Source organism: Anas platyrhynchos, chromosome 10, assembly GCF_047663525.1.
Source record: "Anas platyrhynchos isolate ZD024472 breed Pekin duck chromosome 10, IASCAAS_PekinDuck_T2T, whole genome shotgun sequence".
Classification (NCBI taxonomy): domain Eukaryota; kingdom Metazoa; phylum Chordata; class Aves; order Anseriformes; family Anatidae; genus Anas; species Anas platyrhynchos.
The window spans coordinates 2,274,489-2,301,487 of NC_092596.1; the positions used below are offsets into that span (position 1 = coordinate 2,274,489).

Below are 26,999 nucleotides of genomic sequence, written 5' to 3' on the forward strand. Positions count from 1 at the left end.
AACATGGACAGCTAAGTATATGTAGAGATATGAGTTACAGCAGCCTGTAGAATAAATCAGTATCATGTTTCAAAACCCTTATTTCAAAGCACTGAGAAAAAGCTAAACACATAACAATTTAATCTGTTTTTTCCTTACTTTGCATGCTAAACTAGGCGTGTAATTTCCACATTTTCTAAACAAAAAAATCCTGAATACGTTATTAAAAACCCTTGTAAATCTCCCACATACCTAAAGTAGCAAATAGTTCTACCACTGTCTGTTAAATGTAAGTAAGAAAGATATTAAATAGTAATCAGCAGAAAAACAGCTACTAAATAACCGATACTTGATTTTACTCCATAGCTCTTCATTCCAAAAAATCTTTTGTAAAAGCCAAATTCCAGGCATCTTTGTCCTGCTGCTAACCTCCTTTTCAAAGGACCTGTGCTTCTACTGCATTTATTTGCATCTTTCATTTCTGTCACTTTAAATACTCCTTATCAGTGTCCATGTAATTTCTTCTGTTTCTTTAAGATACCAAAACCAAAAGTAATTTGAAAAAAAAGTCTTCCCAATTCAAGCCATCAAAATTTGATGAGTATGTTATTTTCTCACATTTAGTCTGAATAGAATTTTGATTATAATTTTTTATTTAAAAAAAAAAACAAAAACAACAACAAAAAAAAACTAAGCCTACAGAGAAGTTTTGTCATCTTGCTAACAGGATCTTAACCCTTTAATGTTCCCAAATGATTAAAATTGGAAGTATTATTAGAGTACTGTATCTTTTATAACATTTACTATATTATGATACACTGTATTATTTTTTCTTTTAAAAATAATAATGTAATATAGTAATACAGCTTAGTATTACGTTTTAACATGAAGCATTTTGTATTATTTACTAGGAAAGCAAACAGATTAAGCAATATCCATTTCACTTTTGAAGATATTGTGCCTTATTTCTATTTTTTTTCTTGAACAATTTGCATACTAACATCCCAATTCACCTCCTTACCATGATTAAAGTTTATGAGGATTCTAAATAACATTGGGTCAATCTCTTTCCCAGGTATGGTTTTGGCTAGTCTTCATGCCAAATTTTGCAGCCTATAAGCTAGATCCAGCTCATCCAGATAGTCTCTCTCACATGACTTAGGTCAAGGTTAGGTAACAAACCTAACATAGTTTGCAACATTAACTAAACAAGCTATTTCAGGCAAAATACACCAGCTCACATGCACTTACCTCTCTTTAGTTTCCTGTGAAAGTTAACAAAAACCTTCCCTGTAAGTGAATGTGGGAGCTATAACCAAGCCTGCCAGAACAGCCAACCTTTATTTGTCTCAGAAAGCCCTGTATGTATGAGTTCTCCAATGCTAAGCTTTTCAAAATAGACACAAAGCAAAAATAAAACCTTTCTTACCAGAATGACATACCTATTTTTTCCCAGAAGAGAAATATGACTCCAAGTGCTGAATTCTTTATGAAGTTCTAGTCATATATTCCTAAGAATTGAATTCTAATTTATTACAAAAATTAGCTAATTGAACTCGTTTTAAAATCAACAGTCTTTAACTCATACAAAACATGGATTACTTCCTCTCAAAATATCATCCTTACTAATACATGTTATTTGGGAACAGTTGAGTTACAAACCGAAAATGCAGCAGAAAGCAACCTTCTATTATGACAGCTTTTGCATGTAAGAATCAAACATGCTACTCCAAGAACAACTGGATTGCACTTTATTTAAAATATTCACAAAATTGTACCAGAACAACATGTCAGTTCTGTGAAATCTCATATAATCATAGCAAATATCTAACAAAAAATAGAGACATTATGTTTCTGTGTCTTGGATTTAAAACTCGTATCATATTTAAAAAACTATATTTTGTATAAAGTATCATTAATTGAATATATTACTCAGTGTGTACAACTCCAAGATAAAATTTCTATGTACACAGAACATATTAGTACATCCACAAAATAAGGAAGTCACATAATTGGAGTGACTGTAAGCCAGCTGTACTTAAAGTATCAGCAGTAAAGCGAGTTAGGATAACGGTAAATGTTAGAAATATGAGAAAAAAGAACACTGAACTTCTTTGTGTACGTGGGGCAATTTTACAGTAAGACCACTCCTGTCGTAATGAAGGGCTTGAGGTATGTAAGATCTCCTTCATTTCTGAAGAGTTCTCTTTTAAGGTATGAACTTGATATACAGAGGAATTTTTTGAGAAAAACAGAAGGCTACAAGCAGATTACTGAGGCCACTTATATACAGCTAAAACAGGAACTGTTTATCAGAACAGACAAACTTACAGAGTAGCAGTACCAAATGTAAGGTGAAATATTTGAGCAGCTGGTTTACAGTCTCTGAATTACGTCACAACCATACTTACAGAAAGAAGACAACATTTTCAACCACGTTATGTTTTCGAGAAGCTAAAACCTGAGATGATGCACATAATATCTGAATTTCAGAAATTAGTATACACCAATTTTTATCAAGTGCCCGATTCTTCATACAACTGTATTGGCATAAACTTCAGTTAGAGAGTCCTACCAAAATGAAGCAAAGGAATTACCACATAAATAAAGCTTTGTGTTCCTTAAGCTTTGCCAAACTAGGTCTATGAACTGAACTTACAGAAGATTTATTTACCTTTCAATATTGGAGTTTACAGAAAAAAATCAATTAAGAAAATTTTTTAAAAATTTAAATACACATAGTTTGTCAGCAGAAAAATCTAAATACTGCCATATGATTACATCCTGGGATTAATTGCACTTTTTTATGTTTGTAAGTAGCACATAAAATGAACTTCAGAATGAATGTTCTGATTAACATCATGATTAACATCAGTTAAAATTTGTCTTTTGTTAGTCATAGCTACAGAGGCAATTACGATAGTTTTGAAGTTCAAAGTAGTTTCAAAAGGGTCCATTAATTGTGAGGGTGTTGCTAACTTGTCAATCAAAAAAGAAAATAGAAGAAAATCAGAAATATTCAGAGCTATTTCTTTCTATGTGTTGCATATGTTTGCTTAGCCTGTTAATGATTATTTGGAGACTGCTTACAGAAGCTTAGAAGTGTAAACATGAATGACAAGAAGATAGACATCCTTCAGAGGCAATTGTAGCTAAAAAAAAAAATGACAGAATTCAGTATAGCAAACCTGTTCTTACTGATGTTATGGGAATCTAACTCTTTAGATGAGCAAGTGACAAGAATAAAAATAGCAGACATGATATTTTAGCTGGTATTTTTTTAAAACCAGTAACATTAGATTAGATAAATGGTAGCATCTAACGAATCAGAAAGTACTGTAACCCCCAGAAAATAAATTCAGACATTTGAATATTCAAAGTAACAACATGAAAACTATTTTAAAGCAATTTGTTTCCTCTGATTAGACTGTTTTTATCCTTGATTCTGCAAGAAGTTAACCAGCTCTATTTTTGATAAATGAGAGCTGAGCAAATGACAATTAGCAGAAGCAGACTACAAATATATAGAAAAAAAAATATCTATTTTTTACTCTGTATGACTTGGCTGATTTGTTAGTGGGGGAAAATGCAGCATCACTACTGCTCCATCAGAATGCTCAGTTTTCCTATTCCATTTCATGAAAGAATATGTATATTTAACTCATGTATTTGTTACATTAATAGAAGTGAGAACACTCAAATAGAAGATCTGAGAATACAGGAAGTTATCTGAGGTTGCAACTTTGAAGTAAAAACAAAAAAGTAAGTAGTGCAATGTAAAGGCAGTTGAACATGAGTGTTATAAACAAAAATTAGCAGCTTCTGACAGTCAACTCCTATTTCCGAGCATTGATAAAAACTTTATTGCTTATATTATTCCTCAAGTGAGATGCTCCATAAATAGGTGTGCTAGACTGCTGAAAATCCAACCATCTGTTATCACGTTATACATATTTAAAGAAAGAAAGCAGGAAACAGTTGCATCTACAGTGCTGTACGCTAATACATAAAAATTTTCTGTCTTTTTAGAATATTTGTACAACACAAAGGACATACATTAACTGCTTCAGCACATTCCTTACAAGCAACTAGGTGGCCACAGGGAATGAGGACTACTGATATGTCTTTAGCCATACAGATTTTACAAAGCTTTTCTTCCTGCAAGCGCCTTAACTTCTCTTCCATACTGAGATCTAAGGAAAATAAACACATAGAAAAGAAGTTAACATACTTTAATAGCATCTATATCTAATTTTTCCACTCTTCACAGAAGGACAAGGTTCTCTTCATATGACTTAAAGGTCACACCTTTAAAAAGCAAAAATAAATTTACACGACAGGAAGCCAAACTGTAACATAGAATCCTTTCTACACACACACACACACACATCACCTCCAGGGCCAATGCAGGGAAAGTAGCTATACACGTATTTGCTATATTTTGAATTGGAAATATACACTGAATCTAAACAGTGCATATTCCAATCAGGAACCTATCTTTCCAAAGATTTCCCATGAATGGCTTTCCCAAAATCTATAAAGAAGGTGAAAGAAAGGTTCACTGATACTGGTTAAGTAATTTGGATTTTCTTTTCTTAGCAATTTCCTCAATTAGAAGAATGAGGATAAAATTTCCTTCCCTATCTCTGTCTAGAGAAATGCCCATACTTAAAAGCTTAAAGAATTGTAATCTAGAAAGAATCCATTTTGCATTGTACATTAGCTCTGGATTTTACAGAATGCCCCATTTGAAAATGCACAATTCAAAGGACTTCCCCTACCACTTCAGAAAAATTCCCCACAATCAGTCACAAAAAAAAAAAGAATTATGTTTATCTTCATCACAAGTTCTTTATCTGAATAACATCTATGAAAACTCTTATTAAAAAGAGTGGGTTAATAACATCCCTGCCTATCATGCCAACCAGATGGTCTTTTCCCTTCCTATGAATTCACCCATATGCTTGTCTTTAAACTACAAGTCTCTTGAGTCAGAAATCTCATTTCTGGTCTATTTGTGGAGTGTACCACAACGGCTTTCTGACCATGACCTGCATGTCTCAGCATAGCTGGGACATAAATAATTGTAAAGAAACACCACCTAGAAGTACACTTTTCCTTACTTGCCAAGAAGAAAAATGTTTCTATCCAGTGCTGTTAGTACTAATGCTAACTTTGTATCTGAAAAGTCTTAACAGTGGAGTATTTATTTTAATTTTGTGTATACTGAATATTTGACAGAACATTGATGTGTCTATTTCAGTTTGCCACTACAGTTCCCACATCTATAGTTATCCTTGCCTTTTTTATTTTGGTCACAGTATTTTTGTCTTTTTAGTTAACGTATCAATTTTCCCAGCAGGATGCTAGACTATTTCAATACTATACAGTTTTGTGGTATTAATACAACTCAATTTATTTTGTAGATTATATTTCTAGATGCTACTAACCTCAAATATTTTTTATCACCCCCTTGTTCATCTTTTTTAATGTCCAAAAATACTGTCTTGAATTTTAAGTTATAATACTCTAACTAATCTAAGCAAGACTGGGTCTGAGGATAGATAGATAGATAATAATAGGATCTATTTCATAGGCTAAAGACCTGATATGAGAATACACACATTGGTTTTACAATTAAGTAAGTTCACCTTGCTCAAGTGGGTTTTCATTTGGTGTTTCTTCCTTTAGATTTTCTTTCTGAGCACTTATTAAGTCTGCTACCAGATCCTCAACAGATGTATAGCTTGCTCCAGACATCTGCAATTTCTTTTGCATAATGCTCTTAATCTCAGACAAACTGAAACCCATGTGTATGGCATTTTGTACCAAATGATTCTGTAAGTGATCATCTAAAACAAGAAAAAAACAAAACACAAGAGTGAGACTGAGTATCTGACAGTATTCACAATGGTTTTCTAAGACACCTTTGCAAATACTTAGAAAAACAAACAAAAAACCTATAAATTTTTGCTAGTTCTAGGAATTGCATTGTAATAACACTGAAAATTTCAGAGTTGAGTTCTTCAACCCTACCTTTCCTAGACTCTCTTCACCTACTTATAACAAAATTACTCCTATGTTTACTATTCAGATCTACTACTTCAACAGTGTCAATGTAATTTCTAAAATCGAATGTCTTTTATAATTAATATCACAAATTCCATAACTGAATGTTAGCTGAAATTCATCAGAAATCCCAAGGCACAATAAACACTTAAGTATTTGTTAATATTACATTAACTGTAATTCAGTTCAGGGAAGAAAAAGAATCATATATTAGACCTCCCCCTTCCTCTTTTTCAATATTATTGTATGAATAGGTTTGTTAGCAGTGTGACTTATTTCCAACCCTTCTTTTAAATGTAAAAGACTTATTTCTTCTTTACTTCACAAGATTATTCAAGGAGCAAAATTCTTAATTTCCTCTCATAAAAGAGCAGTATTTGAGAGATTTCTAAAATAGGTTTTGTGTAAGCACTCTTAATAGCAACAGCTATAATTCCCTGTCATGATGCTGTCTTCTTACTATTCCTTTAACTATCTTGTGGTTTTATTCCTTTATATTTGTGAGAAACATTGCAGGAATATCTAATAATCGAAAATGTAAAAAGCTATTTAAGCTTTCTTAGCTTTCTATTCCTTGCCATTCAACAGTCAAACTCTCCCTGCTTCATTGAAAAGCAACGATTGTTTCATTTCAGCATTCTCTAATTCATCCCATAACACTACTAATTAAATACTTGATGCGTACTTCCTAGATAGAAAAATAAGACTGCACCCTATCGGTACTTTCATGGTTTACTACCTCTTCTTTACAACATTTTCCTATCATGATTCAAGTTCTTCCAGGGAAAATAAACCTCACCGTGCAGTTGCTTAGAAGCAATGGAGCAGTGGAAGAATATCACCCAACATTTTGCCTCTCATTTGTTATCGAAAAATTGTCAACTTTGAAATTAACCATTTCCTTTATTATCCATGAAAATATGGATAGTCCAAAATAGTTTTTATTATTTTTATACCTTATTATAAAATGGTTGTTTTAATAAATAGATACCTTTAGGAAGTACTGTCACTTCAGCAGCTTCTATCTAAAAAAAAGTAATATAAAGATGACAAAATTATACTTCTGAAATTGGTAGAGGGAAACCTACATAGTTACAAGACATGAAATAGCTATTTGCTCTTGGTTATTTTATTGCGTAAAACTTTAATCTGTTCTCAACAACAACAAAGGGATCCTCATATTGTTATGCTTTGCATATTGTTTTAAATTTTCATTTTAACACTTCTTAGCAATGATAAGATTTATACAGTTCTTAGTCTCTCAAAGAATTCTAAAATAACATCAGATTTACTTTTTAGTGACTATAGAATTTATCAATGCCCTACCAACAAGAAAATAAGATATCTACTACACTTCAATAATGAAATTATTCATAAGCCATTGATTCCCAGGCTACAAAAAATAGTGTTTGTTTAGTATCAAATATACAACACACAAAAGGTACCCTACCTCTGATCCATAATGTAATTAGGAAGAACTGTGAGATATAAATCCCAAATAACAGAACCCAAAATATACCTCGATGTTTTTCACGTTTTACTAATAAATAAAACAGCAGGAGGACTATAAATTACACAGATGAGAAGAGCAACCATAAGAAAATTATGTTAATATTGTTTTTTATTTTAACAAAATGGTATTTGATTAATAAGCAAGGCACTTACTGTTGAATCCCTACATCCACCTCCTAAGTGAACATTATTTATAAATTCTAGTCCCTTTTCCTCTCTCACGAACCTGCACCTATAAACAAAAATATTTAGTTTTAACATAACTACACAAGCAGCAAACAACAGTTGATTATGTAGCATTGGAAAGGTTCAACAGAATTCCTATATCACACAGAATGCTTGCTTCTTGAATCTCTAGATGTTTAATCAACATCAGTAACACCTTAGCATTTCTAGGATCATCTTAACCATTTCAGCAATACTTCCATGTTTTTGGTGAAACAGAAAGCTAAAGAGTTGTTGGCCAGGCCATCTGACACCACAAGTTTATAAAAGTTAGGACTCCAATGTGTAACTAACATTATATTAAAATGATGTTTCTTTTAGTCTTTAGTAAGCAAAGAAAAACAGCCCCTGGTAAGGCAGGTGCCTTGTTTTCCAACCAGTCCTAGCCACTGGGCACAGCTTTTACTTATGAGACGATATAGAGAACGCTGTAACTTCTCCCAAGTAGTTCTCTACCTTCAGCAGTTCATGGACATACATAGCATGTTGTGAGACTCAAACACTGCCACTGAAGTGGATGTATAAACAAAAACTCCATATATAACTTCTAATGATCTGAGAGGAGGTATATTAGGTAAATTAGGTATAATTTAAGGAAACAATTTCACAACAAAGAAAATTACAACAAAGCCAAACACATATGAGGAGTGAAACATAGCAGCAAGAAAATGTATCTTTTAATCATTTACTACAGCAAGCCCAAAACTAGGAATTGTATGCTTTCAATTTGGAGAGACTAATATTTAAAAGATGCCTGTATCACTACTGGAAAAAAAAAGATCAGCTAATGCATAAATATTAACTTAAACTTTCCAGAGGATCTTTCACTGCAGAAGATGAGTTTGGCAGCTAACATGCAAAAGATAGGTATCTTTCACCTTTTTATACAAATAGCTTACACTTTGTACTTAGACAGCATTTACTCACCTGTAAGAAACAATGAATCATTCCTTCTTTCTGTAAAAAGGGAGTTTAGAAAATAGGCAACCTTCTAAACACCACTTACAGGTTTAGAATCCACAATCCTTGACAATTATGCAGAATTATGCAGAAATCTATTTTGAATTCAATACCATAACTAATTTCTTCAGGTTTGTTTGCACCCTGACTAAACTAGCCATTTTGTATCCTGACTTAAATTAAAAACTTTGGCATGTATCAAGCTCTGAAAATAACAATTAAAATATATTGCTTGGATGATGAGGAAATAATCAGATATGTATTCACAAAACTTCACAATTATGCTAGCTGAGATGTCAGAACTCCAGACACAAGTCTCTTCTTCCCTTTAATAATCCCTACAATCAAGCTAACATGCATATAATACTGACAGAGTTTCAGAAAGTAAAATTTCATGGCAGACTTTCAGTCTGTTCACTTCTGATGACTTAGCTGTGCCCTCAACCTCTTGAGATTTAGTTCTTTCCCCACCCACTTTAGAATAAGTCCCTTCTACCTCTCAAAGATGACGTATTAATATCCTCTTCTGAGGCTTACAGTATAACATTAAAATATATGTGGATCATTATGCACATAACAGCAAGATGATAGAAGATAAAACAGATGGAGTAACAGAAATGAGAACCACAAAGTATAAAACGTGGAAGATAACAATACGTTGGTGCCTACATGACAAAAACGAAGGAAGAGGAGAGCAACTAGAAAATGAAATTATGTTCATAAATACATCAAGCCATAGCCAAATTTCTGAAATTTGTATTTGTATGCTCTGTCATAAAGACATAATATACTATAAATAAGACTTAGACATGCCACAAGAAAACAGCAAAATATAACTTACCCGGGAAACCATTTGGCATGTTGATCCCATGGGTCTTCATTTTCCTTCCATTCTTGCAGTCCTCCACCACAGTGGAAACACACAACATGATCACCATTACCTTAGTAAATACATGAGGATAAAGTTAGTACTAGGCCTACAAAAAAGTATGTGAGTTCTCAGATAAAACTCTATGTTATTAAGGAGATAAAACCAGAAACAAACAAACAAACAAAAAGTATTTGTAATACTGATTAGTAATTGCAACTGGAAAAAAAAATCAAATGCAACTGGAAAAAAATCAAATTTGAAGGAGGACATAGTAAGTATGATCTGAAACAAACATTCAGGAAAAAAATTGAGCTTAAAAAATACAAAACATGAGTCATATAAAATGTTTCTGAATTCCATTTTAGCATGTAATTATACAAATATAAAGAAAATGCTAAAAATAAAGACTACATGCTACATAAAGACTAAATGCTACAATTAAAGACTGCAACAGAAACTGCTTAGGTAGTGTAGTGATTGAAATGAAAGGAAGTAGGGATACTGTTTTCTGCAGCATTAAACCCTTCTTAACCCCCATGAAACAGTTTCCACAGAAGTCACTTGAAAAGCTCTCTGGTCTGCCAAACTCCCCTTTTAGGGTACCTCCACAGTACAGATTTCTCTTGCTATGCTAAGCTAGTTATTTTTAGGAATTCAAGATGAAATTAATAAAACAATTCTAATGGGTACAAACATTGGCCATATATCACCCATATAAGAATATATCAACAGTTTCATTTATGGCCACAACCAAAACAAATGGTATCAGATTAAAGAGCTCTTCTGGGAGCTACCAAGATAGAAGCCAATTATGATCAGAGGAAGAAGTTACCCTGGATAATCCTCCTTTTCTTTGTGACCTAATAATAGCCATACTTTGCACAGCATCTCTCAGTGAAGAATTTCAAAGAGCTTTATCTGCACCATGCAATTCAATCTAATAAGGAATTATTTTCCTTCTCCAGCTTGGGAAACCAATGCACAAAGATATCAGAGCCTCATCCAAGTTATACACTACATTTCTAAGAGTAAAAACTCTGCCTGTAGAGTCATTGTCTTCAAAAAGCTTTTACTGTAGGTCATAATGGCATTGGCTTGTTTTGGGTGTCCAGATGCTATGATAATGGGAACACATTAACTAATTAAAATTGCAGATAACCTGGATTGCCTTGTTCATAGGCTTGTGTATGAACCACAAGCTTGCTCGTTAAACCTGAGGTCGCTACCTGAAAGACAGCACTTCATATGAAAAAAATTAACTTTAATAATTGTCATTGTGAAAGATAGATTAACAAAGTTTTAGCCAACAAGGAAAAGTTATTTTGGTATTTTACTGGTAGAAAAATAGTGATAACTTTGTATTTTGCTAAAAAAAAAAAAAGTAATTGATTTTACATATATCATTTTATGTAAGAACTACAAAAATTAATTTACAGAGCAGAGTAAAATGAATTTCAACACAACTAAAATTCTGGCAAATCATTTTTTTCATAATAAAGTACTTTTCCAATTAAAATGTATTTGTAAGAGATATTAGCCATTTTAAGGTCTGTCTTACCTATGCTATAGAACCCAGCTTCAGCAAGTTGTTCTTTGTTAACAGGGTATATCCAATTTAAAAAGGTTTGTATCCGTCTTTCATATTCTGCCATGGATGGATTCCTTGGATGCTGTTCATCGTTTAGACCATTTCTTCCCAGCTCAGCAGGAATAGATTCACTTGGAACATTTCCAACATCCCGGCCCAGAACAAAATAGCATCTGGGATAGTGCCTCTTGTGTTCTGACCATGCTCTGTCACTAGGTTCCCAGTTTTTCAGTTTTCCACCACAACAAAAACATGCCACTTGATCACCAACACCTGTGTAATAGAGTCCAGCACTAGCCAATTCCTTTGGTGCCAACAGGCCATAGGAGGGCCAGTTGTGAAAAGACTTTAACCTTGCCTCTTCACTGCACATAGCAGGGTTTTTAGGATACAAAATATCCGACATATCCACAACCTGCCTAGTTCTCAACAGGTAGTCTGCCTCCAGTTCAGGCGAGTCATCCAAAGCAGGCAAGAGCACCGAATTGCTGCTGCCATTTTCAGCTCTATGCTGGTAGTTCTGGGCAAGAGGACGCAGATCATTCTCCAAAAAAGTAGACTCGGTAATAAATTTGCAGTTTGGGGAAAGGTTTTTGTGTCTCTCAACTGCCGAATCCCCAGGCTGCCATCCTTCTATAGTCACGTGGCAACTGAAGCACTTCACTTTACAGCCTTCGCCGGTATAAACAAAGCCAGCTTGTGCCAGAGCTGATGCTGAAACCAGACAATCAAGTGGAAATTCAGCAAAGCTTTCTAGTCGGTGGTGTTCTTGGGCCCAGTCCTGGTCATAGTCAGTGCCTGGAGTGGCATGAGGCTCAGAGTTACCTGGGCCATTACACGTCATTTCTTCATGTGCAGGGTTCCTCTTTCAGATTTCCTAAATGAAGCACACAGACGTTAATTTCAGACAGAAGAATCCATGGTACATATTTGCAAGCCTGGAAAGAGGCTAAATTAAACTAGCTATCCTTTAAATATACAAAGAATGCCTCTTCCTGTTCCCCCCACCTCACCCTTGCCTGCTAAACCAAAAATAAAACTAAAGCCAGGAAGATCATAAAGTTTTACAGGAATGAATCATAAAACCTGACCAATAAAAATTTGTCTAGAATGTATTCGAGTTTATGCATTTATAAATTTAAAACAATGTTCTTTAAAAAAAAAAAAAAGAAAAAAAACATTTTAAGAATGAAATTAATTTAAATATTTAACAAAGGCTCTGGGCAAAAACTCTGCCAAAAAACTTCCAAACCCAAAATATGAAGTTACTGAATGTGATGTAGTAAATCAAAGCCAGACATGCAAGATTTTACAGTCCAGTTTCGCAGCACAACTATCTTTGTTTCCCCCGTACTAATGTCACAACCACCTGTCCATTACAGATTGGCATCAACTGGTAAATCCATCATCAGAAAGAAAAAAAAATAACCACTGGACTTCCATTTATGTTTTCAAGACATACTTCTCAGTTTTCCTTTTAGTAAAATATCTGAGTAAATTAATTCAGATGTTTCACTGGCCACTTATTAACATGCTTTGCTGTCCTTTCAGCTCAGTTTCTTGCCCTACACAGGGTTAGTGCTGGTGCCCAGCACACTGCTTCTTTTTGTGTCTGGCCAGCAGAAGCACAAGAGGTTCCTGTATCTCTGCCACCACCCCAACTTTTGCCTTCCCTGCCCTCCCCAAGGGAACCAGCCTCTCTCCCTACCACTGGTCCCACTCCTACCTCTGCCTATGCTTTTCTTGTGTGAGCACCCCGGGCCCCTCTGTACCAGGTGGCTGCTAAAAGCGCTCAGACGAGTCCCTTCTGGATGAGAGAACGCAACTCCACGTACGAAGCCCAAGCAATCACAACCTACTTAATCCGTCTTGGGATGAAGGAGTACAGTCAATATTTATCTCTTGTCCTAACAAGTGCAGTGATACGATTATTTAGAAAACCTCATGTAAAACACAGGCTACGGTTGACAGATAACTCAAGCTTACTCCTTTGCTAAGCGGTAAATTGAATTACTACAAGAGCGCTCAAACTTCATAGCACAAGGCAGTAGTTCGGCAATTAGCAGGAAAAAATGGAAGAACAAAATGTATTTATTTAACCAAGTGCCATTCTCTACATGAGTCCTGTAATATATCCTATTTCCCATCCACAGCTTTACAAGGCAGGCCATCATGCAAGAATTTAACACTCATAGGGCTGCTATGGAGCACAGGTATTTTTTTTATTTTCCTGGTCAGTCTCAATCAGTTTGTCAGCAGTGGTTGGGAAACAGAACTACACTGCACTTATTATTCTGAAAAGAAGGTTCATTGAATGGAAGGAAATTTCATTTATTTCTGATACATTGCTCTTCAAAACCGTATATATGGTGATTAGAAGCAGTACTGCTCATATAAAGAGCTCAAACAGTGTAAATCATGAGGCAAAAATTATATAAAACCTTCTGTTAAAATTGAATTCAGGATTTGGGATCTTTAGGCTTGTGGACAAAAAGCCTCAAGGTTAAGAGCTTGCACTAATGTAAACAGCTGATATACAAAAAAACATACATGTTCCATGGTTCTTAATTAACTACACCATTCATAGCAATAACATAGCTAATTCATGACATTATCTTGTAGGTAGAAAGATACAAGATGTATCTAACAGCTAGGTCATCTGTGCTGCCCTCTCCTATTCTGCCAGGAATATTTGAGCTTATGTATGTTGGACAAGCTGATAGCTGTTTCGGCAAGGCAATGAAGTCCTTAAAGTTCAGCATCATGAAAACTGGTGACCAGGAAAGGGAAAAGATATCATCAGCAGCAAGACAAAGCCAATATATAGAAAATCACATTATGTTTGAGAACTATTACTTAAGTCTATCATTTCAAATAATAAAGAGCTTCACTGCAAAAGCCACGTAACAGAACAAAACATCTAAAGGATTTACATCCTGTCAAAATCTGATAGACAGAGACGCTTCAGAATGTGCTTGACCGGTCAATCCTGCTCAGGGAGAAGCACAAAAGAAAAGGTGGGGTAAAGGGAAGAGGCTTGTTCAACCTCACTCATGCCAAAATGATTGCATAGAGGATCAACAAAGTAGTAGGAGGATGAGAGAAAATACTACTCTGAAGTTACAGAGAGAGTACACGACCTGCCACACCAAAGGCCTAGTTGACAGAACTGGGTAGACCTTCAGAACAGATGACAAGGACTTGAGAAAGAAACCACCCAGCCCAATCACACTCCAGAGGACACAAATACATTCCCGAGAGAGACAAAGAAGTTAGAATACAGGTAAGTATTACACGAGCACAGGGAGGCGTTCCATGTAAGCATTCCACATTAAAACTTCTCTAGTACGCACTGGCAAACAGCTTCATCTTCCACAGGGGACGATCCCACTTACGTTGGAGAGGACCCTGAAACCTACCAACTGTAATGAAAAATTCAGGTGCTACATTAATTTAGCTGGTTTTCCTCTGTAAGACCCTTAAGCTCAAGGAAGTGGTAAATCTTCAAGGTCATGTAAGCAGTTTTATCCTCATTTCGAGGAGTGCTGCCAGGCACAGAGCACAGTGAGACAGAACAACCCTTTTCAGTCCAAGTCAGATGCAAACTTGGTGAATTGTAGTCCCTCAACTTACACAATATGAAGTCTGCAAAATACTTAGGAAAAATATAATTTTACAAAGCTAGATGCTAATCCCAAAAATGCTTAAGGATATGTTTAACTTTATTTACTACCAGCCATCAAAGCCAAGAGATGCCTTTTATCTATGCTTATTTTTATTCCTGTAAGCGCGTGCTGGACTTAGAGCACGGCCAGGAAACAAGTCACAGCTTTAGTTCTTCTCGCAGAGGATGTACTAATATTCGCAGTGCCAAACACACACACTGCTTTGCTAGCAGCATCCACTGAACTCCATGAGGAAAAAACCTCTCATTACTCTACAACAGAAAATGACACATCTTATGGATAAAATAGTACCACATTTATTTTAAACATTCCAAAAATATCCCTACCAATAATCTTTGCAATAAACCAACCACAAATTCTGAGGTCAATTCCTCTTTTAGCTGTTCCACAAAAATAAACATGGGACATGCCAAGTCACATTCAGTGGTCAAAGGACACTTCTCTTCCTCAAATGGCCACAAAGCCACCAGTGATTTGAAACAGCACTGAGAGATCACAGGTGAGCACAGAAGCAAAAGCCAAGCTAGTATCCAGCCCTGGCAATTCACACTAGAAGTGGTCCTGTCCCTGAAGCAGATCCTCTTACACACCTGGTGCACTCTACTCCGTCCATTCGCGACAAACTACTCCAAGTAAGCACCCACCTAACTTGTTATTGGTAGGATTTCATTAATACAAAGCAATAGGATGAGTTGGCATTGCAAAATTAGGGGTTCCTGCTCCGGTGTGGCTTGCCTGCAGGTGATAGCCACCTATGGGTACCTGTGCCCCTGCTGGCAGGGAGCAGCCTACCCCCAGGTAGCCAAGTTCAGGGAACAGTGCCACGTTTCTTGGTCTGAACATTGTTCTGCAGCCTGACGTAAAGCACTGGGGTTCTCCATTATTTCCATCAGTTCCAGGGCTGTCTGGAATAAGCTGGGACCAGCCCACAGCAGGTCTGGACTGCCCCCTTGCCCGCAGTACCTCCACAGCTCTCTGCTTCTTGTGTTAGGCAAGAACATGTTTTACACCAGTAAGGTACATAAAGCAAATCAGAAACGGGCAAGCAATTATTACCTGTCCTTAGAAAAAATTGCCAGGAACACCCTCCATACTGTCAGCAGTTACTGCCATCAAAGACTTTAGCTCAATGCAACACCCTTCTTGAGAGCTTCATTTGCTCAAAGAAAAGCATTTGTTTCAGACAGTCTAAAAAAAAGAGAAACTTGAACTAGAACAATGCTGAAAACATCTAAAAACCAGGAGGCCTTTATCTGCTCAAGAGCTTTGTTCTCAGTTCTCATTCCCCAACACCTGCAGTAACACCACCTATAGCTGTTGTACAGTCAGTGCAGATGTTTCAATTATATCTGTTTGTATAATACCAGATTTAGCAAGAAGAGGCAAAACCTTTTTCAAATTTCAGACAGGGTGGGGAAAATCACCGTGCATTGCAGGATCACCGCCTTGCTTGCCGAAATGACAAAGCTCATTAACCACTAAGTAGGGTGAGAAAATGTGACGTTGGAGAGCTGGCATGCTTGCTTTGTGCAGCCACGGAGACGTGACTGGTTCCGAGCACCAACTCGAATTATTTCTTAAAGGCAGTTTGTAACTAGTGTAGTAACACCTGACGTTACACTGAATCATACTGTGCTTCTCTGCTTTAGCTAGCAAATTCAGAAGTAGCTATTGAATAAATTGCATTGACTGACCTAGAAATCTGACCTATATGTTTGTTTGGACTTCCAAAGGGCAAAAATCAGTAATTACATGTAGTAATATGAGAATGGTCATGATACACACTACTAATAAAGAAACCTACTTTTATAATAACAAGTTTAAAGGTTCGTGTTTATTTCCTTTTAAAAATCTTTTTTTTGAAATCTTCTAGGACTGTTTCTGTAAAGATCTCAAATGACCTTAAGGGACTCTCATCTTTATTACTACACTGTGTTCATACAACGATTTGTAGTACCCAAACAGCCCAAGCTGCACACTCTTTTTCTTATCTTCATGCCTACAAGACTTCCCATAAGGTGGCAAACAAAGCCTACTCATGCCCTCCACAGATTCCTTCTCAAAATCAATCTTGAAAAGACAAACACATGTGCTTTCCATGTATGAATAGCAGCCTTTCTTTTTACTTAACTTACATAAAAAACAGCTCAGAAACAATAAAAAAAAACACAAAACACGACTCTTACCCTATAAAAATTTTTACATAAAAAATTGCATACATACTTTAAAACCAGAACAGAGCTTCTCCATCTCTTTTGGATCTGTTGATACAAACTGAGGCAAATCACAATGTGCTGTCATTCTCTGTCATTCGCCCATTCTCACTTTAGCAAAAGGGGAGGAGACAGACAGAGGCTCAAGTCTGACATCTCAAGAATTTACTGGAGACATGAAGATCCCCCTTGGTTCCTTCTTCTTTGTTCCTTATGTCAGATGGGTGACCTCACACTACTATGATGAGTAGGACATGGGAAGTTAAAAAATAGTTAAGAGACACAATTTCCTGTGCCTCCATTTCTCATAAGCTACCAACATGTTCTAAGCAGCACATCAGAGGTTATACTAGTAGAATTTGAAGAACTGATGTTTTATCACAACTCATCTGAAAATTTTTCATTCTTAAAAAATAGAAGTCTAGTATATCATATGACTAGTATAGTATATTATATATAGTATATAATGTCTAGTATAGTATATTATATATAGTATATAAAAATAGAAGTCTAGTATATTCATATGCATGGATAAAAATAAAAAATACAAAGTGCATTAGGTTTGAACTTCATTACGACATGCATGCACTGCTCACGCTAAGTTGTTATTTTTTATTAGCTACATGTGGTACTTTACCAAAGCAATCAGAGCAAATACTGTATCTTGAGTGAGGCCCGACTTCTTCAGTACCCTCTGATTCATGCTTATGCTTCATAGGCGAGCCTGGGTCCTGCAGTCCATCTCTGGACTTTCAATGAACCTCAACCCCCTGCCCTCAACCCCATCAGAAAATTAAAGACACCTCATTTACATATATATTTAATAAGATGGAAGTTCTGAAAATTTTGATTTCAAGTAATTGGCAAACATGTATTTTTTAGAGAACTCCTTTTAAGGAAGGTTTCTTTTTCAGGATGTTTATAAGCACATTTTCTCCTCTTCTCCTGAAATAACATCACCTTTAAAAAATATGGGTTATAGAACTCAAAACATCATGTAGGTGGTACATCTCATATGTGACAGACTCTCCTTGCAGAAATAACAGCATGAGCTTTGAACTATTATATAAATTGGCTTTTATTTGTTTTATTTCACTTACTCTGTTGATCCTCTTGGTGCTTCCTGGAAAGCTGTGTGTTTGAATTAGATTTAAGGAATTGAGAAGGAAACACATGCAAAGAGGGAAGCAAGAAGATCAAAGACTAAACTGAAAAAGTAGATGTTGCAATGGAGATTATATTCACTTAACTGAGATGTTCTTTTCCAGCTTTATCACTTCAGCTGTGAGTACATTTAATTAACCATAAATGGTAAGCAAAACCAAACAAACAGAACTACCTCAAATTCTGCGCCACCCTCTACCGCGATGGAAATCACAGGACAAGGCTTTTCAGGCTGGTAACAACGCCATCTGAAGCAGTAGAAAAACTCCTCTATATACTATGCTGAAGGTTATAACAATCAAGGTAAAATGACTAGAAATAAACGTTAGGGCAAAACCAATAAACGTATATATAATGAATTTATTATTTAGAATGTTGAAATTAATGACTCTGTTCTTTCAAACACTGTTTTCTAGAGTGCTGTGAGTACTTCAATATTTATTTACCTTTTTTAACATAAGAAGTAAAGTCATGTCCTCAACATGGGGAGAATCACAATATTTGTCCACCACATTTGGGTTCTCTAGAGATAAGCAACCTCTCTTGATCCCCATGACCCAAACAGTGTTAAAAGCACATGCTGAAAGAACAGTTAGCACTCAGAGAAGGTCCAGTTGTCATATATGAAACAATTGCTTCAAATCCTATCAGCTGCATTGCACCACTTTGAGCTCCCGGAGCAAAAAGAGGCAGCCACTGTGCTCAAAGCCTCCCAAAGGACACCTCAATCCAGCAAGGCCAAAAGCAGGACAAGCCCTCCGCAGGTATCGGCTAGCCTGAACAATGCTCCATCCACGTCATGGAGCCCTTTCCATTTGACATCCCCTCTAAACATCACCATTTGACATCTCTCAGGACAGTTTTATCTAACAGAAAACTACATTAATGTATTATTCTGTGGACGTACTGCTTTAAATACAGCAGTACTACTCGAAATACAACATTAATTATTTCTGTTTCAAACACCTGTTAAAATCAACTGCTCAAAGCATAAAATTACAACTAGACTGTTGCTTAAAAATAATATTTCTACACGGGTCTTGTAACAGCTGCCTTATATATTACATGGAACAATGATTATAAACAAAAACTTGCTACATACAACTCAAAACTATTAACTGCAAAAGAAAAAAAGAAATTTTCAAACAGTTTCTGGCTGAGAAACGTAAATTAAGCAAGTAGCCAACTAGCATGCATACATAAAACTTTACAACATATACCAGCTGTAGATTGAAGTTCAGAGAGGAAGTTATTTAAGCCTCTTGACACGTATTTAATTAATTGCATATTAATTTTAAGTAGAAGATCCAGAAATTTTAAACTTAGTTTTCACTTATAAAGCCCAGGAGATTTTATATATATATATATGTATGTATGTATGTAAGTAATATATATACACACACACACACATATATAAACTACTATTGAAGCATTATTGAAGCATTAAGTATCTTGCATGTGCAAGTAAACAAAGCCTATTTTAGCCTGAAAGCCTTCAAGTAGCTGAGCCAAGTTTAATATCTGCAGGTATTCGTCACATGACACCTTCCACTTTCAAGTTAAAGTACCATTTAATACAGTCCATTGATTAAGCTTCAGATGAAAAAGCACAGACAAAAGTTTAAAACAAAGATACTACCTTATTCAAAATACAAAACTGCACACTTGGGCTTTGCAAGTCAAAGATTTTCAATTCAAGTTTAAGAACATGAACAGGTATGATTTTATGCAAGAATATGACACCACCACATCACCCAGGACCGCAATGCTTCAGAGAAGCACAGAACCTGCTTTTCTCTTTCACTGTATTTTATCAGCCATGATTTCCATCCTTAATCCTGCAACGGATTGACATTACAAGGAGTTATTTTTAAGTCCTCTCCTTCCACATGGCAAGCACGGCTGTAACCTTCAGGTCAGAAATACACTTGCACAGCCTGGTGCTCCTTACCAAAGGGTATATTCAACACCCAGCTCCTACTACTTGACACACTCACTATGAGAGCGATGTTAGTGTTTATTGTTGACTGAAGTCTGAAATGTGAGAGTGGTGCACCAAGTAAATACCAGACAGGACACATCGTACCAGCTGACACACAGACTGTCCATGTGTCACTTCATGGAATTTCACTGTGTGCCTGCTCAGCTGCAATTAGATCAAGGAAGACACATGCTACTAACTTATACCTACAAGGCCTAATAACAAAGGAAATTTTAAAAGCCTTTACAAACCTCAGCACATTCATATCTAAGTATTAAATAATTACTTATTAAATAATTACTATCTAGCCATTAAGTAAAATACTGCCTGGAGAAGGTTGTGGGTTTATTTGTTTTTAAATAAAGAGGGCATATCTACACTATGCTCTTTGATCTGGCACCAAATCCTGCATAAATGCATCAGCTCAGCTTACTGTGTTTGGTTCTCAAACCAGTCCTACTTAGCTTCCCGTCAAGGTTTAACACCGTAATAAGTCAGTCAGCCACTCAAGGTTACAGGAAGCAACTAGATCTTTCTAAGTCTGGACTCCAGTCACAAGGATTTTTACACTCTCCATCGATCTTAGAAACAAATATAACCAGGCCAATAGAAGCACACCATTTTGAGAAGGATTTTCACCAAGTATTTTTCTACATGAAGAAGTCACATGTGTACACAGCAGTACAATAAACAAGAAGAATGGATTCATGGCAGTGCTTTCAGTAGATGAGTGAGACAAATTTGCATTTGCCAAAGGCACTGAAAAAAAAACACATTTGCCAACTTGCAAAATAATGACTTGCGAAGAATTTTAGCTCTGTGTATAAGAAAAGAGTAAATATCAGCCGCTGTAGAAAATACTGGCATGTTGCGGCCTAAGCATGAGGTCTTACAGAGGCATCAGAAGTAGTCAAACATAAGACATAACCACCTAGAGCTGTTAATGATTGTACCAAAGAAGATGAAGGAATGAAGGTCTGGAAACCTAACTAGTGCATACTACACAGTGAAGTGCAAGAGAGGTGCTGGCATCTTTAGTTTGGGAAACCTATCCAAAGCAGAAATTTGGATCCGACATTTGCTGCCCCTGAAATGCATTGCCTACAGATGACAGTACCTAAAAATAAGGTAGGTTATGAGAAGGGGAAAAAAAAAATCACAGAAAAAAACCTCCTACCAAAACCCAAACCTCAAGCATACTGAGCGTGAGACGGAGAGACTATGGGTAAAAGTAGAAAAGGGCTAATACCAAGAGCAAAAAACTCCAAATAATCCTCCAGCAAAACAAAAGAATATTAAAAAGGAAGAAGCAATCCTGACTGTCTCAAATTTCTCTGGCATTTTCAGTTGGATGAAAGTTTATATGTGGCATAAGCATGAACATTATGAAATATTGTTCAAGAAATGCTCTTGTAAATCCTATCCAAGTCTATACATGATACAGCTATCAATTTTTAATTACAAGGTCACTTAGAATTGTACCATTTCAGCTTAATGAGATTCTGTTAAGTGTTCTTCCCAGGCAAACCATAAGGAAATAATAAATTCAGCATTTTTGGATTTTCTCCCTACTGGAAAACTAGTCTGTTAGTCTTTCTATCTTGTTTCCACAAGCCCTAATGACAACTTCATTTTCCTAAATATTTTACCATTCCCCCTCTTGTAAAGGGCTTCTTCCACAAATCAATGTGACAACAACTCCAGTTTTTGTAATAGGACAAAACTGTTACATAGAGAAAACAAAAACTATTTTTTCAAAATATTCTTTTTATATTGTATATACACTTTAGAAGTAAAATTGATGGGATATAAAATCTACATTTTATATAATTTTTGTTTTAATTTCACAACATTTAGCTCGTTAACTGCTGTATTATTCACAGAAATTTGATTCAGCTACAAGTTCTGCACCAGGAAATTGCAACTAAACTTCCAGAATCTTCCCCTTTAATAGAGAAGAGCTTGGCAGTTGTATTTGATACAAACTGAAACTACTTTAATCTATGAAACCAACACCAACAATTAGGGGGCTGGCTTGTTTTTTTTTTTTTTTTTTTTTTAAATGAATCTTCCCTAAATCAATACAATGACCATTAGCAGCCTCCAAGTTGTGTCAGAAAAGGTGCAGTCCTCTTCAAACATACCCTAAGAGTCCTCAAGGAAAAGGATATACATACCTGAGCCACATCAGAGCAACTTTAGGAAGCAAATAAGCAAGCTGTGCAGTTTTGTCCCCATGCAGTTCCAGCCCTCTTAAGAGTGGAAATGACAAGCTGCTTTTGTCAACTTAGAAGCAGCTGAGTTAAATACAGAGAAAAAAAAAATAAGTCTGGGATTATAAAGTGTGTTAGTATAGAAACGTAACCTCTGAAAGCTGAGCTACTGCTCTTTTGGTTAAGAAACCAAATTATCCAGTCAACAGGAATACAGTAAATAAATATGGAAGAGCATAAACTTCCAAGCAGAAACTGCAGTGCCCTGGGACAGATGCAGCTCCCTTCTTGAGCATGATCTGTGCTCCAGGTTGCAGCATCACAAGCTTTTACTGCTTTGCTACAAATCATTTAAACTCATAATTGAAGGAAAAGACTGAAAAAAGAGAGCAGCTTTCATCAAGGAGGCGTATTAAGATGTGACTTTAGCTGAAATAACGTGATTAATGCCACAGCAAACCCGCTGAATCTTCCAGATCATAAGGAAACAAAGTGTAGCAGGAGGGAAGTGCAGTGAGCCTGGGACCTCCTACAGCACAGGAGGGCAGGCAGCTCGGGCTTAGGCTCACAGACCAACAGCATCACGATTCTTCCTGGCATCAGCAGTGGAAACGGTTCACCATTACTGCATGCGGAGCTGTACACACATATGTGCATACACTCACACAGCCCTCATCCTCTAAGTTGGAATCTCTCTCAAATTATCCTCTGTACTTTCATGTGAGGTTTGTTAGGAAGGTGGGATGACTTGGGGATTCATTCTAATACCATACCAAAAGTGAAATATGAAAATTGCACCTGTTGAAAACACTCAGCTTACCATTGTATTTAACAAAAAACTGTTAAGTTTCCACAGACAGGGAAGGACTGTGGACTACAAGATACGTGCCACTTCATTTTACACTTTATGTAACAGAAATAACACTGCTTGCTGAGGATGGCTTCTCAACTTCGGGAAAAGATCCCATCAAGCAGGTTTTAAAATAGAACCTGCTCTCTAGTAAAGAAGATTTTTGGATAGACATCAAGTCCAAAATTAACACAGGAGGCACACAAGTTCTCTTGTAACAATCTTCAGTTGTACTCATACAGTATCACAATTCCCATTCCTATAAAAGGAAGTGTTCCCAAAATTAGCTGTGCAGAAACTCATCCCATGAACTGAGCTTCTGTCCCTTCCTCTCCCACTCAGAAGCACAGCAGCACACGGAGGGGGCAAACTTCTGATTGCTGGTATCAACTCAATAACCAATCAAGGATAGAAAAGGCAATAATAAATATTCTGTAGCATAGTTTGGGCTGTTCAAAATCATCAGCAACTAGTCCTAAGGATTCCTAGCCCTGAAGGACAACCCAGTTCAGGTTTTGTGATGTCTCCTTCAGTCTTCACATACCTTCAGCCTTCCTGCACAACTACATATTTGAACCAGAGGGGGAGAAAAATCTGCTTCTGGAGCCTGACTTCCAACAGTCACATTTGGAGTATGCCGGCTTACAACTCCCCAGGACAGACCACTTGTTAGACAAAATAAAAAGCTGCAGGAGACTGTTAACTCCTGATACAAAAAAATAAAATGGAAATGGTACAATACATACAATAGCATCCCCCTATGAAATTAGTACCCAATCATCAATCAAGTTTAGGAATACATTAATCAAAGCAGATACTAGTTGCACCTCTACTACGTACCAATCTTTACAACAAATTCCAATATTTACATTCTTGCTGCTAGAAATACAAAGGTTAAAAATTTTCCTTTCTATATAACCTTCAGCATAGTTTAAGGAGGCTATGATTCAAATAAATCATTTCACAATTACATGTTTTGGGCAAGAAATCCAAGTTAAAATACATTTTAAAATTGAGAGAATCAAAGGTAAGGGAAAGTGTGAAATGCAGATGTTTTGCTGAAAGTAGCAAGGGTTATAAGACTGTGGAAACTCCAAAAGATGCAAAGAAGATAAAACAAAATCCTGGAAATAAAAATTAGAGGACAGCAAAAAGAAGAAAGCCTGTAAGCAAGCAAAAAAAGATCTAATGATCCAGCCTTCTCTTCTCCCTCAGAGAGTTCTGCATCAGACTAGAAACTGGATTTTCTGAAACTCTTCAGCTCCCTGCAGCTGCCTTGCCCACCCGGGCAGGACTGCATCAGGCACAGAATTGCTATCATGGGTACGCAGAGGCCTGCAACAAAATCCATCTTTGTAATTCAGAAACTTAGATATGAACACACATTTTTTAACTGTTTTGATAACAAATGCAAGTCTGCCTCATATCAGCTGGAGCAGTCAAAAAGAAACCAAGAAAACCCCACGCCCACATCGGAATTCTTTCACTTTTGCTGCTGGTTACAAAGGGCAAGGTCAGAGGAGGTACAGGATTATCATTAACTCATTTCCTCGCCCTTCTCGACCAACAAGTAGCTGCCTGGTTTTCTAGGGACAGAAGTCAGGTGTTCTTAAAAGGGTCCCAAAGTAAACTGCAAGGTAGCAAAACGGCTTAAGAAAATGAAAAATATCCAAATAAGAACTTAATTAACAAATCCACCACATGAAAACTCACCTTTTGAAGACTGAGTTTGTCTTCTCTGTTATTCAGTGACTTTATAACACAGAATCATTAAGTTAATGTATATCCTACATGACTTTGTTAAGGTTTTAGATAAAAATAATTTGACAGATTGATTTAGATATGCAAAAATATCTAAAAGCAGCTTCAAGAGCAAATACAGCTTTTAGCAAATGCAGCCTAACAAGATAGTTAAAAAGCACAGAAATTATCAAGACCAAAATTAGGTCTTACACCCAATGATACAGCTCCTATCAGGAAGACAGAAGCCTGAGATAGACAATAGTACAGAAATAAAAGTACACCAAATATTAAAAAGAAATATATCGGCATAAATAAACAACCATTAGGCAAAAGAGAACTGCTTGAACTGGATTGAATTACAACTGAAAGAGTGACCTGAGAGAATAAATACCTGAGAGAAACCTTTAATAAAACTGCATTTTTATTTGAAAGCAGCAGAAAAAACATTCTTAAAATGGGTATTAAATTAAAAAAAAAAAAAAAAAGAAGTAGGGAAGGAGAGACAAAGTTCAAAAGAACCCATAAAGATTGGAAAAGCGTATGCTAGCATAAGAAATGTTTATGTTAGTTAGTTATGTGAAAAAAAAAACATAGTATTCTGTTCTATGCAGAGGGAAATCACTTGCGGACGTCGCACCTTATCGTCCATGTTAGCTCTCCCAAGAGGTGCTATATCAGGCCGCGGTGTGGCAGGCTGCCCTGCCCCTGCTCTGTTAACTCACGGCCTCCCTTCTTTCTGCGAAAACGCAACCCGGGGCCAGCAGGCCCCGTGTGCCCACAGGGTCCCGGCGGCTGAGCACTCCGACAAACCCAGAGGTTCCAGCAGGAAGGGAACAGACTCGAGTCCGGTCCCCTCGGGCGCTGCTGACACAGAATTTCCACCAAACACCACTGCAAGGGCGATATCCCCCAGGCCCCCGCTGCGCCTCCACCGTGGAACCTCCCCAGGGAGCCTCGCGCGGAGGCCGGCGGCACCAGGGACGGGAGCTCCCGGCCCGGCTCCGTGCTCAAGGCGATGGGGGTGCGCCCGTTCCCCTGGCAACGCCTCCCCGGCCCGGCCCGGCCCGGCAGCCACTCCCGCTAACCCCTCAAGCCCCCCGGCCCCCGGGGACGGAGCGCCCCCGCCCCGGCGCCGCGGAGGCACCGCCACCGACTCACCGAGCCGCGGCCCCTCCTCACCCTCCCCGGCTGCGGGAAGCGCCCGGCGCCCAGCGCACGCCGACAAAATGGCGGCTCCCAGCACGCCCCGGGCTCCCCTCAGCGGCTCGGGGCCGGAGGGCAGCGGCGCCCCCCGGCGGGCCGGGGTGGGACGAGGCGGGACGGCGCCCGCCGGCGGATGGCGGCACCCAGTGTTAGCAGCGCGTCAACCCCATTCCTTACCGGTTCCCCCGGCTCTCTTCGCCCCCTGCCCGAGCTACAGCCCTGAAACACATGGAAGCGGCGCGGGCGGGGGTCGCCAGCCCACAGGACGGGCAGCAGGACTTTGCGGTGAGGTGCTGACATGGTTCTGCACAGACCTAGGCTCAAAGTACGGGTTATTCACCCCGAAATCCGTAGGTCTTTCTCAGCCGGCTGCGTAAGGGCACTGTGAAAACATCTGCCAGATGCTGGTCGTTTTGGTATCCACTGAAGATGAGAGGTGCCAGCTGACCATACTTCTCACTGCAGAGTGCACTGTGTTACAACTGCATCTTAATCTTCGCTATTAAAAAAGTTCTTACTAAGTTTGCCCAGAATATGCCTTCCCCTCCACCCAGCCCTCCCCCCCTCCCCCCCCCCCCCCCCCCAACTGTGTTTTCACTAGCTATTAAACCTGTTAAATTTCACACGTTTGGACTCAAATATCCCAAGTCAAACAGAACACTCAAGCTATTGTCTTTGGTAGCTGTAGCCAAAATCATTTGTCCATTTTCATGACTAAGTTCTTTTGCAATATTAAAATATT

At 37.4% G+C, this 26,999-nt stretch overlaps 1 protein-coding gene across 6 annotated transcripts; it reads right to left on the reverse strand.

Annotated features, from left to right (window-relative positions):
* Positions 1–1,707: 1,707 nt before the first annotated feature.
* On the reverse strand, positions 1,708–26,583 carry XIAP (X-linked inhibitor of apoptosis). Of its 6 annotated transcripts, none has more exons than XM_027465320.3 (7): positions 26,435–26,583; positions 11,175–12,081; positions 9,587–9,686; positions 7,714–7,792; positions 7,040–7,073; positions 5,631–5,831; positions 1,708–4,172 (listed from the first exon to the last, which is right to left on the reverse strand). In XM_027465320.3, the coding sequence occupies exons 2-7, from the start codon at positions 12,046–12,048 to the stop codon at positions 3,979–3,981; spliced, it is 1,482 nt and encodes a 493-aa protein (XP_027321121.3). In that variant the 5' UTR covers positions 12,049–12,081; positions 26,435–26,583; the 3' UTR covers positions 1,708–3,978. The 6 variants fall into 6 exon arrangements, with proteins under 6 accessions (XP_027321121.3, XP_027321120.3, XP_005022184.4 ...); XM_027465319.3 differs by lacking the exon at positions 26,435–26,583 and adding an exon at positions 26,213–26,364; XM_005022127.6 differs by lacking the exon at positions 26,435–26,583 and adding an exon at positions 25,692–26,108.
* Between the last annotated feature and the right edge of the window lie 416 nt (positions 26,584–26,999).